This window comes from Vombatus ursinus, unplaced genomic scaffold (assembly GCF_900497805.2).
Source record: "Vombatus ursinus unplaced genomic scaffold, bare-nosed wombat genome assembly UNPS02014819.1, whole genome shotgun sequence".
Classification (NCBI taxonomy): domain Eukaryota; kingdom Metazoa; phylum Chordata; class Mammalia; order Diprotodontia; family Vombatidae; genus Vombatus; species Vombatus ursinus.
The window spans coordinates 1,658,532-1,672,801 of record NW_020954597.1 but is presented as its reverse complement, the minus strand read 5'-3'; the positions used below and the strand labels follow the sequence as shown (position 1 = coordinate 1,672,801).

Sequence of the window (14,270 nt, the reverse complement as noted above, 5' to 3'; positions counted from 1 at the left end):
GTTCCGAGTCTTGGCTTTGCCACGCTCTCGCTGTGTGACCTCAGCTAAGTCCTTTCCTCTCTCGGATCCTTCATTTCTTGGTGTGCCAAGTAGAGTCACTGGCCTCCCATGATGCCAAGAGCCGAAAGGAGGATGGCAGGGGGAGCCCTTGGGCACACTGCCTGCAGAAGCAGCAGCCCTGGGGTCAGACCCTTACACATACAAACTCTTCTAATTTGAGCTGCTTGTGTGACTGTCCTCTTCCCTTGGTGGAAATCGAGCAAAGCGTTACAGCCTAAGACTCCAACATATGAGCTGGGAGCAGGGGCCTGAACACCGGCACATGCACGCACATGAGTGTGCCTATAGACACACACACACACACACACACACACACAGAGGGACTGAGAAGAGCCACACTATTGTCTGCTGCTCCCATAGGGTGATGCTGCTGTCATCCTAGCCAGCTTCTTGCTCACACTTGCCCACTCTACTGATACTTGGGTCAGACTGCTTGGCAAACCCAAGTGGGCACTGTTATGGTGGCACAAGGCATGAGGGCAAGGCCATTTAGCACTTCCACCACATGGCCCAGACTCTGCCACTTGTAGGCTCTGGCGCTGTCCAAGGAGCCCCAGCAAGCTGGCTATTCTAGGGGGAGGGGTCCTAGGAGCCTTCTCAACCCTTCCTCCTCTCCATCAAGCTTTTAAGTCTTCTGTGATTTACACATATTTTTCTTTTAACATTTACTGACTTGACGATACCCATCTGCCAAAACAGGGGCATTTCCGGAGTGCCTGAGGAATCGGTAGGGAGATTTGAAATCAGGCCCGGACCCAGAGAATGGCACCTGAGATCAGAAATCAGCAGCAAATGAGCAGGGCCAGGAGAAAGGGCTGCTAAGCTGAGCTAGCCAGGGCGAGTCAAAGGCCAATGGCGTCAGGCCCCCTCTACGCATCTGCGCTCGGTGAGGTGCCCCTCAGACAGGAAGTGGGGGCGTGTTGAGGGGTTTGGCAGAGGGCATGCCTGCTTCACTGGGTGGCCCAAGGGGAAGCGTGAACTTGGAAACACGAAGGAGCTCAGGCATCTGCTGCAGTGAATGCTTCCGTGATATGGCATCCACAAGTCTGGGCTCAAGTCAATCTCTCGGCATCAGTTTCATCATCTGTAAAATGGGGATGATCACACCTGCACTGGCTGCTTCACCAGCCTGACAGAAGGGACAAGCCACCCAATGAGTCTAAAGCACTTTATAAACAGAAACACGAATTCCCAAGATCAATACAATCCCCAACCTCAGTTGTCCTACAGTATGAGGCAAACGACATGGCTCCATCTGTCAGGACAGCCGAGGCACGGCCCCCTTCTGTGGCCAACAGGCGGGGGAGGGGGCCTTTGGGCCTTTCTGCCTGGGCTGCCCCCTCCCCAGTTCTGGTTGCCCAGCCCCAGGAGCAAGGGTCTGCCTGGTCCCCATTTCAGGCCAGATGGATGCCAGGCTGACTCAGCTTGCAGGCCTTTGCCCTGCTCTGACAGACATTGGTAACGGTGGTCACTGCCAAGAGGAATACCAAGGTGAGAGCTGAGCCAAGCCAAGCTAAGCCTTCTCCCAGCCTGCCTTTTTGGATAACAGACAGAACTCTTTTTGGCTATGGGCACAGCTGATCCCCACAACCAACCACCTGGGAGGTAGCCAGTAAGAGCCTCACTGAAACCCGAGGGGCCGGAGTTTTCCCCAAGGTCACACGGCCAGCACCAGGGCAGAGCTGGCATAACCACACCCAGACTGTCCCATGATAAGAATGAGGACCCTGGCATGTGCAGAGGGGCATGAAGAGAGAAAAGAGGGACCCCAGCTCAGAGTCTGCTTAGAGACTTCTCCCCAGGAGCACTGAGTCCTGGAAAAATGGGCAGATCTGTGGGGGGCGGGGTGGGGGGGAGCCCCACCCTGGAGACAGATGTGAGTCAGGAGGCCTGGCCTTTAGTCCTATCTGTCACCAACTCACCGTGTGACCTTGGGACCCCTCTGTCGTGCTAGTTTCCTCATCTGTAAAATGGAAGGGGGCGGGGAGGCTGGCACTGGATGCCAATGGTTCTTTCCGTCTCTCCTGAAGGTCACTTCCCTTTCTAAGCAGGGAACAGAAAAGCCCCCAGCTCCCCAGGATGAAGCATGACTTCGCTTTCCTTTCCTGGTCTGAAATGTCTGGCCCAGATAGCCAAGAGATGGTCCAAGAGTGATTTCTGTTGAACTGGACAAGCACAGCAGAGAAAGAACGTGAAGGGAGTGAACTGGCAAGGCCCAGAGCAGCCTGGGATTGGCAGGAGAGAGACCAGCAGCTTGGAAATTCATCATTGTAGGCCTTACTTCCCACAGTCACTCAAAACGCTTTTCAGCTTGGGCTCCTGACCCCTGGGCCTTGCTGGGCATTGGGCAATGGACAATCAGCCCCAGGCGCCTCCCCACCGCCACCCCCATTCTCAGAAGACCAGATGTGTGGGTGACCAAGTCAACAGGCGGGCAAGAGGAACCCTGGACAGGCTGTTTAGTGACCAGGAAGGCTCCCAGGCTGGGTTGGCTGAGCAATGCCAAGTGCTGGAGGAACGCCTGCTGCTCACTGGTTCCACACGGCGGGTACACAGGGCTCAGCCCCTCCTCTACCTTTGGACCCTTTAGTTTGGGGGATCAAAATGAGCCAGGCCTCTCATTTTCCCCTCTTCTGCTTGGGGGCGGGGCAAAGCTGGCAGTGGAGGGAGGAGCAGGGGCCGAGCAGCCTGGCGTGGTCTCTGAGGGCGTTCTTGGTAGCATCTCAGAGCCGCACTCCCCGCCACTGGCTGGTGAGGTAGGCTCCTGCCCTGAACACCTCAAGCTTCTCCTGGGGAAGGGAAGGGGCCCCACCCTCCCCACCTGACTCAGGCAAGAAGCTCTGCCCTAGCTGCCCTTTCTCTCCACCCAGGCCTAGGCCTACCACACCCCAGTCACAGCCTCCTTGGGCAGCCAGGGCAGGAGAAGCCAGGGTGGGGCAGGGACCAAGGCCCAGCAGCCCGAGGGTACTACCCCAAACCCTTGTCAGCTCCTCCCTCGGCCAGACAGAGGGGGGGAGAGAGCCTCTCCTGTTTGTCAGGCTCTCCAAGGATGATGTGTTAATCTCTTCCTGTGTCAGGTATCTGGCTCCCTCCCATCTCTGGCTCTCAGCAACGGGCCCAGCTGACACACCGGGGCATCTACGCCAGGCCATTCCTGTGCAAGGCTCTTTACAAGGCAGCATGCTTCTGGCCAAAGTCCCCAGAAGGGTCATATCTCACTCCTATTTCCCAGGAGGACCTCAGAGCTCAGGGGAGCAGCCCGGGGTGGGCAGCAAGGAGGCCACAGGCACCGGCTGGGGAGCAGGGAGAAGGGAGCTCCCAGTCTCAGAGGCAGGCCCGGCCTGGATGATCTGCATACTCCCAGGTAGCCTGGCCACACAAAGGCACGAGCCTTTGGAAATTCGACAATCATACATTCCCAAGATGCCATCCCTCTGTCCTTGGAGACCTGCTTCCCTCAGAGGAGGCCAGAGACCAGGAAGAGGGGCCTTGGGGGCCATCTCCAGATTTACCCTGGCCAGCCACGAGGGCCTCGCCTCGAGATGAGCCTGGTGTTTCCTGTGGTTAATAAGCAGCCAGAACCAGGTTCAGCCCCAGCTGCCACTGGGAACTCCCTGGCCCAGGCTCAGTCAGCCCCACCCAGGAGCCTTACTCCCAGGCTGTTGCCCCACTTCCTGCCCTCTGGCTGGCCCACCTGGCTCTCTCCATCTTTCTTTGGGCCCCTTGGCTTGCCACTGCCCTTTTAACCCCCTCCAGTGGCTGGCTTTGCCCTCATGCCCACCCCTCCAATCACCAGGGACCCTCAAACTACCCAGAGGACTACAGCCTCAGTACTCCCTGGAGTATCTCCGAGGTCAGAGTGATTGAGAGCCAGCACTCCACAACCACAACTGTGATCCCTGGTACACAACGGAGGCCAGCATCCCTCATCAGCACCAAGGGACAACCGAGCTTCAGGCCTTGCACAGAGGCAGGCCCCACCCCAGCTCCCAGGCAAGGTGAACGCATCCAAGTCACCTCCCTCGATGCCCCCATCAATCCCCTGGAACAAGGCCCCGGGCCGGGACGCTCCTGATGAGCTCCTCGGTGCTGATAGGGTCCGATGGGGAACCCCCGAGAGGGCGGGAAATGGGGCAGGGGGACAAAGGAAGAAAAGATGGGCCCAGCCGCTGGTTCTGTCTCGGCACTCTGTTCTGGGAGTTTGAAGCCCCAGCAAACACCGCTCCCCCCCCCAAGGGAGTTCCACACAACACACTGCCCTCCTCCCCCCCAGGCACATCATGACACTGGCTTACACCCATTTCTCTGTGTGGTTAATTTTTTTTAGTTCTCATTTTTTTTTCTAAGAAAAAGCAACAAGAAAATAATTGTTTGTACAAAACATCTTTACAGGGTTTCTTCCAAAAAGACTCATATTTACATAAACAGAAACAAAGCCACAACCTTCTGCCTGTCCTCCAGAGGGCGGGAGGGTGGCTGGGTGCCCCATCCCTGGGGCTCGGAGCCCGGCCAAGAGGGGGTTGGCAGGAGCACTGGAAGCCCAGCCCCCAGGAGGGCAATGAGCAGGGGAGCCCCATGTGTGCCCCGGGCTCCAGAAGCCCAGCCCCACCGGCCCCCTCTCAGGCCCCAGGCAGCAGGCAGCAGCAACATCTGGCCCCATGCTCTCCCCTCCCAACCCGCAGGAACAGGGGGTGGGCAGAGCTCCGGCTTCTGGCTCGCGCACCTGCTCCAGCTCAAAGCGGGTAGCAGAACCCCTGGGTTCGGCAGGAAGAGTGGTGCTGAAAGGGAGGGGGAAGGGGAGAGAGGAGAAGGGAAACTCCCCGTTCTCCAGGGCAAATAGCCACCTGTGCACCCCACCCCCCAATGAGGTCACAATGCCTGCGGCTCTCCTGTTGCCTTGGCAACAGCCAATTAAGACACTAATTACCGTGAGAGTGAGGGAGGCAGGAGGTGCCCAAGAATCCCACAAGGAAGGAATTTGGGGAGGGGAGCAGAGAGTGGGATGATACCCCCCCCCAAAAAAAATCCCACCAACAACCAGGGCCCAGTATTCCAACTCTCAGTCCAGTTTTGCAGCGGGATAGACTGAGGGCGCCTCTTGCCACGCGCACCCTCTCACTACATGGTGGAGGCCAGGCCTGGCCCCCTCCAGAAATCCCAAGGAGCTCAGCCAGAGGAAATGTCACTCTACTCCACCAAAGCTCAAGAACAGCTGAGGTGGGGGGTCCTGGAGAGCTGGGCCCAAGAGGGCCCCTCCTTTCACTGCACTTCCTTTGTTCTGTCGGCCCCTTTTGCTTTTTCTTCCAAAGAGATGAAAAACGGACAGTTAAAAGTGAGCAGGGTTCAAGAAGACAATGATGGCCAAAGGTGGACTGAGTCTGGGGTGGGTGTGACATGGAGGAGAGGGCAGGGCTCGGTGCCAACTGCTAGCCAATGTCCAACCCTGCCACCATGGTGCTGGCACCAGAGGCCCGGGCAGGGCATGGGATGAGGAAGGCACAAGAACAGAGGGGAGAGAGACAGGAGGGTGCTTCCTAAGGGCACACCCCTGCCCTCTTACCCGCTCCTGAGACAGGAGGGCAGGGAATTCTAAAAGCCAAGAAGCTAAAAACCTATATACCCAAATTGGGACCCGGCTGGCATGGGAGGAGTGTGCCTGTCCAGGCTCATGCCCATTGCTTGTGGCCAGCTGCACCAGCTTGGGGCACTCAGACCTTGTAGTAGATATTGGCAGGGCTCTGAGGAGGCATCTCCTGGACGATGTAGACGGGGTGCCCGTAGTCCCCGCTCACCTTCTCGTAGTGAGGGCAGTAGTTGTTTTCTGTAGTCCGTAAGGGGATGATGATGTCACTGGGCTCTGTGCCCGCAGTGCCACTGCCTTTGGGGCTGGCCAGGGTGCTGAGGGCCAGGGCTGCCGTCCGCTGCTGCGTGTGTTTTCGGTGCCGTTTCCGAAGCTTCAAGAGCAGCACCGTGAGGAAGATGACGAGGAGGAGGAAGATGACACAGCCTGCCCCGATAGCTGCAAACACGGCCACTCGGGAGCTGAAGAAGCCGTCGGCCCCACCACCAGCACCGCTGCCGCTGGGGATCTTCCCGTCCTGACCACTAGTCTCTGCGGGGGGGGGGGGGGGGAGGACAGGGAGACAAGTGCTTAGCGGCGCCCAGGACAACGGCTCCTAGCAGTGCTGGCGATGCCAGCCGGCTCGAGATCCATGACACTCACCACGCTTACCGCTGCTGTCATCACCAAAAGGGCCCCGCCCTCGGGGGGGCTGCGTTGCCACCTTCACCCTGTTGTCCGTCTCCTTGCTTGGCCGGCTCGTGGTTGGCTGCTCAGGTATCATGGCATTGGGATCTGGTGACACGGCAAAGAGAGGCTGGGCTAGCCAAGAGCCCCTGGCACAGTCTAGGGGTCCCCCACCCCCACCATCCAGGCGGCAGTGCCAGAGCCATACAGATCAAAGGTCAGCCTACTCACCCTGCTGGACCTTCATGACAATTTTCATGGTCCGAGTGTGGCATACCCCCCCTTCTCTGTTCTCTAGCCCTTCCAGGCTCCCGTTGGATGTGGCTAGAAGAAATGGAGAAGGTGGGGCTCAGAGACTGGGGGAGCCTGCAGCCCAGCCATGGGGAACAAAGAAGGGTCCCCTAATAGCCTGAGGCACCAGGGCCTAGTGCATTCAGAAATCCTCGAATGTCCCAATGTCCCAGGAGAAAGGGCATGGAGAATGAAATCAGCCTCTGGGGGAAACAGTACGACTCCTCTCAGGGGACTTCCATTGGGGCCTGGGGGTTGGCCAATCGTAGCTCCCAGGTTCTCCCGCTCTGAGGGTAAGGCGGGGTAGCATCCAGGCTGACCTGCAGTTTCCCAGCCACCACAACGGAAGGATATGATTCCCCCCCAGCACTATCTGCCCCAGGGCACACAGCTCCCTTGGCCTGGGCCTTCTCAGCAGCCAGCTGCCCACCCCCCCAGCTTCAGTAGAGAAAGTTGTCCTCTGGGAGGGTAGCCCAAAGGGGCCTGGACTGTGCCAAAGGGTCCAGGTGGCCAAGGTGTTTAGCAGCCTCCTATGTCCCTTCTCAGAAGCCTCTGCAGACGTCTTCATCGTGGATGCCAGGGGCAGGGAAGGAAGAGAAACAGTAGAAAGATCTGGGAGGCAGCGATGCCAGATCCTGAACCTGACTGAACTGACCTTGGGCCAGTACCGGCCTTTCCCAGACCTAGAGTTTCCTATTTAGTGGCGGTGGTGGTGATAGCATCACTACCCCAACTCTCCTTGTCAGATTCATTTATCATGTTATCCCCGCCCCCCATGGCAGACATACAAGCCATTTCTCGAGGCCCACCCTGCCCCCATCCTCCTCACTACAAGTGAAGGGGAAAAGGCCTAGAGACAAGGTCACTGGCAAAGCAGGGCCAGGTCAATGGTGATCGCCAGCCTGCTCACAGGCATGGGGATGAAGCTGGGGACAGGTCCAGGGAATGCATGAAGCGCTAGTGAGGAGGGGAAACGCCAGCGGGCAGGCAGGGCACTCACATGTGATGTAGTAATCCTGCTGCCTCTGGAACTCCAGACCCATGTGGTTGGGGCTGAACTCCTGGAATTTGATGGTGAAGCGGATCTCCTGCTCAGGCTGGTTACAGGTGACCAGCACTTTGGGGTTCAGCACAGTGCTGCAGGCCGCTGCCTGCTCCAGGCGCACCAGGTACAGCTTGTAGTATTCATAAGGCCGGCCGGCCTCCGCCCGGGGACAGATGATGTCCAGCTTGTCGCCAATCTTCGGGTAGATCACCAATCCCTTCCCGCTCAGGAACCTGCCCGAGAGGGAGGAAGTGGTGAGAGCTGGAGCCTCCCCCCAAGATTAACGGGGCCCATGATGGTTTGGCAGCCTGCCCAAGAGGAGGGAAGAGCAGGCAGCCTCCTACACCTCCCCAGGGTGGGACACGTTGACTAAGGGAGCCCTAGGCCCTAATGCAGCCAGGTGATGTAGCCAATGGACTAGATGCCAATGAATGACCTCCTGAGTCTCCAGGCCGGGGTTCTTCCAAAGCAGGGTGTTGTCACATACACCTCCTCCTCCACCTCCTGTCCCTTTGCTCATCCTTCCCCACTCCCATCCTAAAGAGCCCAGCAAGCCCTCACCTGCCTTAGCCACCACCCTCCATGCTCCCAGCCAGGGGTGAGGAAACCTCACCTGCCCCCTCCCCCTTCTTCACCCAACAGCAAACCCAGCAAGGGCTGGGCACAGGGAAAATTCTGTCCTGGGGGGGGGGGGACGACAGGGACACACAGACAGGGGGCGGGGAGGGGGGTTGGTACGGTTCTAGCAATCACCAAAAGCCAGAAGCCCAGATGGCGGGGTGGCGATGCCTCTCCACAACAGTCCTCACACTCATGGCACAGGCACCATGGCACGGGTCTTCTCTCCTTTGCCATTCTCACTAGGGAGCCCAGCCCCACAAAGAAGGGGAGGTAAAGGCTGGCCACAAGAACAGAGAAAAGGCAGGGACTCCAGAGCCCATACCCTGGGGCCCTCCCTCAGCCCAGAGAGCAAGGGGAGTGCTGGCTTTCTAGAGCAGTCAGTGCCCTAAGCCCAACTCACAAGGGGCAGGTTCAGGTCTTGATTCATCGCACACCTAGGAGGGCAGGAAACAGGAAGCTCTGCCCACAGACCCCCAAGACACAAGGGAATCTCGCCCCAAATAGGGCCTTTTTCTCCCAAGCTCCCTGGGCTTTGAGGGTGGGAAAGAGATGGACTTTGGGGGTGAGGAACAGAGTTCCAACCAGGAACTAAGCTGTTCAGGAAAAGTCTCGGTTTGGGCCTAGAATTCAGACAAATGGCTACCTGCTCCCTGGGGATTCCAGAGATCTGGGAGTAAGTGTTACATGCTAGGAACTGGTGTTTCTGGTCTAGACAGAGAGAAGCCCAAGGCAAACAAAGGCCCACCACGCCAAGCTGGCAGGAGGCTGCACTCTGGACTAAGGGCCACAGTGATGGGCACAAGCAGAGAGAGTGCGAAGGAGGCCAGGCCAGAAATGGTGGGCAGAAAGGGGTGGGGGGGGGTGGGGCAAGCGGTAAGGAGAGGGAAGGCCTGGGGCGCAGGCTGCACAAGGCCAGGAACGTCAACTTTCTCTTGTCAGCAATGGGGAGCTCTTCCAAAACCGGGGGACACATGGAAGTGTGAGGAGTAATATAGGATAGTAGAGTCAGAGAGGCCTAGACTGAGTCAGAAAGCCCAGTTAGGAGGTAGTTGGGAGGTTAGAAGTGAGGGTCTCCTAGCACTGAGGAAGGAGAAGAGGACTGAGCCAAGTATCATGGGTGGGGGGGGGGGGCGCAAGGTCTCAGGCTGGCACTGACTGAAACAGGGAAATCATTGTGAATGATCCCCATCCCCCCCACAAACACACACACGGAATACTACTTCCACTCAGTGGTCCTGCCCTGATATTATGCCCCAAAATGTGGCGTGGCCCTTCCGGCATGATGTGGCACGGCTAGCCCTCCTGCCTAGAACAGTGCCCTGGCCTCAGCCCTTAGCCTGCTACCCAACTACCCTCAGCATCAGCCCTGTATAGCCACTCCGATGCTCAATCTTGTCCTTTCCTCCCAGCATCTCCTTTCCCAGGCCTTCTCTCCACCACCACAGCCACCACCCTGGCTTCTTTACTGGGCCTCCCTGCCCAGAGGCTCTCTCTAGGCCAGGCCCAGCTCTTACAAAGTCCCTTCCTGGCTTCCTATTACCTCAAGGATCAAATGTGGCTTCCTCTACTTGGCACGTCGGTCCTCCTCAAGCTGCTGCTGCCCTACCTTTTGAGTCTTATGGAAATGACTCCCCCTCCCACTCCCTATGGTCCAGGCAAACTATCTTACTGCCGTTCCTCACTCCATTTCCCATCTCCATCTCTTTGCATGGCTGCCCCCGACACATATAATGCCCTATATCCTGCCCCAGCCAGCGCCACCACTCCCAAAGTACTGATTTTGTACAGACCTCTCTATGTGCGGGTTACCCCCCGGCCATAGATCTACACTCCCTGAGGATCGGAAATGTTTCCGCCTGTGTCTCTGGAGCGTGTAATAGTGCCTGGAACAGAGCAGTTGCCTAATCAATGCTGGCTGATTCTAACCGGCTAATTACCAATGAGGATCCCCTCTCTCCAGGTCCCAGGGGAATCAGCTCAGCCCGAGTTCGTCCCAAACCCCACAGCAGTCCTGGCCCTAAGTCACAATAACAGAGACAAGAGGAGGTTGTCGTGAGGCCTACCGCTAGCCTGGAAGCTCCCTTCGTTCTGTGCCAGTGCTCCCCATTGCTGAACAGATATGGCAGGGCTCTGCAGCCTTCCTTCCCCTCTGCCTTCTCCCAGTGGTGGCAGCACAGGCCTTTTGGCCACCCCAGTTTCACCTTTCCAGGCCTTAGCCTACCCCACCCCCATGACTGAGGAGTGCTTTCTTGCCCAGGCCACCCCCAGACAAAGCCCTTTTCTGGAAACTAAGGGGATTGACATGGCTCAGCAGGGAGCCCAGAGCAAGTTACCATGGTAACCCCTGAAGACTTCCCCCCCATCCAGGCTTGATCCTGGTGGGCCCTGGGTCACCCCGAGGAACACCCCTTTCCCCCCTACATGGGAACCAGAGTCTAGATGGTTTTGGAGAACCAGACCTGGACAGTCTGGGGTGGGGGGAGGCCCCAGAAGTAGCAGCTCCCCCACGTAACAGGTGGGGGACTCAGGAACAAACCTCACCCCCACCTTGAGCCTCTTGCCACCTCACTTAGATGCTCACAGGGGCCAGAGGGATGCTGACCAGCTGGCCCAGGCTGCCTGCAGGCTAGAAAGAAGTGGAGGCCCAAGCAAGTCTCCAGGCAGCAGGCCCCTGCCCACAGTCCTCAGGGCCGAGAGGCCCAGACTGGAGGCCCCATCTCCATTCACAGCATGGACCGGCTCTCCTTCAATCTGGGTGCAAAATTCCCCACAAAGATTTCTCCTGGTTCCCCTAACTCCATCCAAGACCAGCAGCAAAGGGTTCTGGGGACAGCCTCACAGGAAGACCCCCTTGAACAGCCCCCATCTCCACTGCCCACTCCCTAGTCTAGGCCAAGCAAGGGGAGTGGTTGGAGGAAAAGCAAGGTAAAAGGGGCTGCTTAAGACCCAGGAGATGGGAAGCTGTGCTATAAGGTTACTGGCCTGGGCCTCAGGCCCAAGGGCTGGGCTTACTTGCCAACCATACAATATGGAAAGCCCACAAATGGAGGGGAGGGCAGCAAGGCTCTCTTGTTGCCATGCAGACACACAGGCTTGGGTCTCATCCTACCTGGAAGGCATCTCCTCACACCACACCACACCACACCACACCCACACCACACCACACCACACCCACACCCACACCCACACACACAGAAAGGAGAATGGGGCTGAGGGGCCACTGCCCAAAGACTTCCCAAGCTCAAGTGCTATCTGCACCCTTGCCCTCTGCCGCTGCAATGCAGCCCACATGGCCAAGTCTTGCTCCATCCCAGGGAGGAATCATTAGATGTGCCATCAGCAAGGGTTCGTTGCTCTCTCTCTCCCGCCCAGACTTCGATACACAAATACTCCAAATCTCTTACTCAGCAGGACCCCACCCCCACCCCCTCACCCCCCATGCCCCATCAGCTGTTAGAAAGAAAGGTCAGCCCTTGGCCCTAGCAGCCTCCCAAGCAGCACTAAGGGCAGGGCTAGGGGAGTGGGGAAAGAGGGTCCAGAGTCCAGAGTTAGGGTCCCCCAGCTACCCCTGCCCAAATGGCCACCAGCTTACATGGGGGAAGTGTGAATTCAGGCCCTATGTGCTGGCTTCAAACATCAGAAGGCAGCTGCCCATGGAGGGAGGGGAAAGTCAGGATGAGAGCAAGATAGGCCTCAAATGGAACCGCAGCAGCTGCATGGAGCTAAGCAGCACCCCAAGGCTACTGGGGGGCTGCCTAATCTAAGTTTTCAGTAAGGGAAGTGGGAAGTGTCCCTCCCTCACCTTCAGGGGTCAGCCAGGGAAGCCCAGAGGCCCTGGTCACCAGCCAGCTGACCTTGCAGAGCCCACTGGCCCCAGAGGCCATGTGAGCGGACTCCCGGGCAAAAGCCCCCGCCAGCCAGTGCCTGGCAGCACCTTGAGCCAGCCCCTGCTGGCCCTTGAAAGCAAGGCCCTGCAACCTGGAAACAGAGACCCCCAGCCCTTATTTATTTTGAGGTTTTTTTTCCCAAGGAGGAAGCAATTAAGGCAGGTTTACAGGGGCTGGGGGAGGGGTGGGGCTACCAGCTCCCTGATAGAGCTGAGACTAAAAGCCAAGAGGAAAGGGGGTAGGGGGAGACAGAGGGAGAGAGAGAGGGGAAGAGGGGGGAAGGAAAAGAGAGAGGGAAAGAGTGAGGGGGAGGGGACAGAGGGGAGAAGGGAGGAAAAGAGGAAAGGAAAGACGGAGAGAGGGGGGAGAGATAGGAGAGGGGAGGGAAGAAAAAAAGGAAGGAGGGAGGGGAGAGGGGGAGAAAGAGAAAGAAGAAGAAAAAGGAGGAAGAAATAGAGAGAAAGAGGAGGGAGGGAGAGGACAGAGAGGGAAAGGGGGAAGAGGAGGAAAGAGAGAGACAGAGAGAGACAGAAACAGAGCTGGGAGGAAAAGTGCTGGTATGTGCAAGAAGCAAAAGGATGTGAGAAAGAGGCATGGGGGTGACTCAGTGAGGGAGAAAGTGTGGATGGGGTGGGGGGAGCGCTCAGAACGCAGGGGAAGACCACAGGAGGCTGGCCCAGAAGCTCTCTGGGAGAAGGCGGCAGCCCCAGAGGTGGCCGTTGAGGCCCGTCGGAGCCTGGAGGGCAGCAGTTCATTCCCGCCCACCTGCCCTGATTGCAGCTTTCCCCCCTCTCAAGGCCCTGAAGATAGAAAGAGGATGGCAACTGGAAGTTTTCTCGATCTGCTGGTATCCTGTGGGGTCTCTGCAGGCCCTTGATTCCTCTGATTGGGGTAGGACAAGTAGAGGGGACGAGCGATGGTGAAACTGGGGAAACATGGAGGAGGAAGGAGCAAGGACCTGGGGCCCCAAGACCGTCTCTTAGCTTCCCCGTCAGACGGAGGCTTGTTTCTAGCCAAGTGCTCTCTGCAGTCAGAGACCCAAGGAACCAGCTCGGTTGCCCTGTTCCCCACCCCCCTCCTACTCCCACACATGGGTGTGAGTGAACCCCAGATGCCTGAAGGCAAAGGCTCTCCAGTCCCCATCCTGTCCCATCCTGCTCGGCGGCACCCCCCACCACATACATACATACCAATGTGCTTAGCAACTTCTCTCCCCGTGCCAGGCTGCCCAGGTCCCCAGACCACTGAGCCCTTGGGGCCACAGGGGCTCAGGCCTCGCTTGCCTCATGGCAATGAGCACTCCGAGGTTCCAGAAGAGAGTTCCAAAGTCCCTCTGGCGCTCCCCAGCCCACCGATTAAGAGTTGGGAAAGGAGTTGAGGGAAGGCTTCCGCCCACCGCCCGTGGGACCCACCTGCTGGGGGCTCTGTTTTCCCACTGGTGCCACCCCCACCCCGGGGATCTTCGCATCTCCCTCAGCGCACACAGTAGGTGCTCAGCCAAGGCCTCGGGGCTGGAGCAGCTGCCTGGGGCTCTTCGAGCCAGCACGATACAGAATGGAGCAATTTCTGGCTGAAGGGACCCCTTGAAGTTATACTTTAAAAACTGAGAAAGTGGAGGAAAGTTGGCCAGAGGCAGGAAGAGCTGCTGGATTGGGGGAGGGAGGGAGGGAGGGGCAAGAACAGAGCATGGAGAATTGCTGCCCTTTGCCTCCTGCCTCAAGGCAAGGGTGCTCCCGAAGCCCCCAACCCCCGCTCCAATGCAAAAAATCCCCAGGGAAAGGTGTGGCGGAGGGAAGGGAGGAGACGGCCAAAAGGCTCCTCCTCGCCCCCAGCCCACCGGGCAGGAAGGGCCCGGGGTGGGGGGGCTCCACTCCCCCCTCCCCCCTCCCCCCGGGCCTCCATTCCTCCGGGGCTGGGGGGGGGGGGGCGGCGGCGCACAAAGGCGGCAGGGCGGAACAACGACTCGGGCCGGGGGGGTGCCGCTGGGGCGCCCCCCTTCCTCCGTCCGCCGTCGCCCGCCTTTGTGAGCTCCGAGCGGCGCCTCCCCGGGCCCCCCGGCAGCGAGGAGGAGAGAACAGGACGGAGAAGGCTGGGGCTGGGTGGGGGGGGGGGGGGAGGG

General features: G+C 58.5%; 2 protein-coding genes across 2 annotated transcripts in view; one reads left to right on the top strand and one right to left on the bottom strand.

Moving 5' to 3' along the window:
* Positions 1–912: 912 nt before the first annotated feature.
* LOC114023965 lies at positions 913–3,640 on the top strand. The gene is made up of 5 exons (XM_027836748.1): positions 913–951; positions 1,359–1,551; positions 1,863–1,936; positions 2,280–2,608; positions 3,138–3,640. The coding sequence occupies exons 1-5, from the start codon at positions 913–915 to the stop codon at positions 3,604–3,606; spliced, it is 1,104 nt and encodes a 367-aa protein (XP_027692549.1). The 3' UTR covers positions 3,607–3,640.
* Positions 3,641–4,427: 787 nt separating this feature from the next.
* Positions 4,428–14,270, bottom strand: part of EFNB1 (ephrin B1) — a 10,446-nt gene continuing 603 nt past the window's right edge. The window contains exons 2-5 of the mRNA XM_027836738.1: positions 7,599–7,876; positions 6,539–6,631; positions 6,284–6,415; positions 4,428–6,172 (exon numbers count right to left, since the gene is read on the bottom strand). Of these exons, the coding sequence (XP_027692539.1) occupies positions 5,769–6,172; positions 6,284–6,415; positions 6,539–6,631; positions 7,599–7,876 (907 nt within the window). The 3' untranslated portion in view covers positions 4,428–5,768. The remainder of the gene's footprint in view (positions 6,173–6,283; positions 6,416–6,538; positions 6,632–7,598; positions 7,877–14,270) is intronic.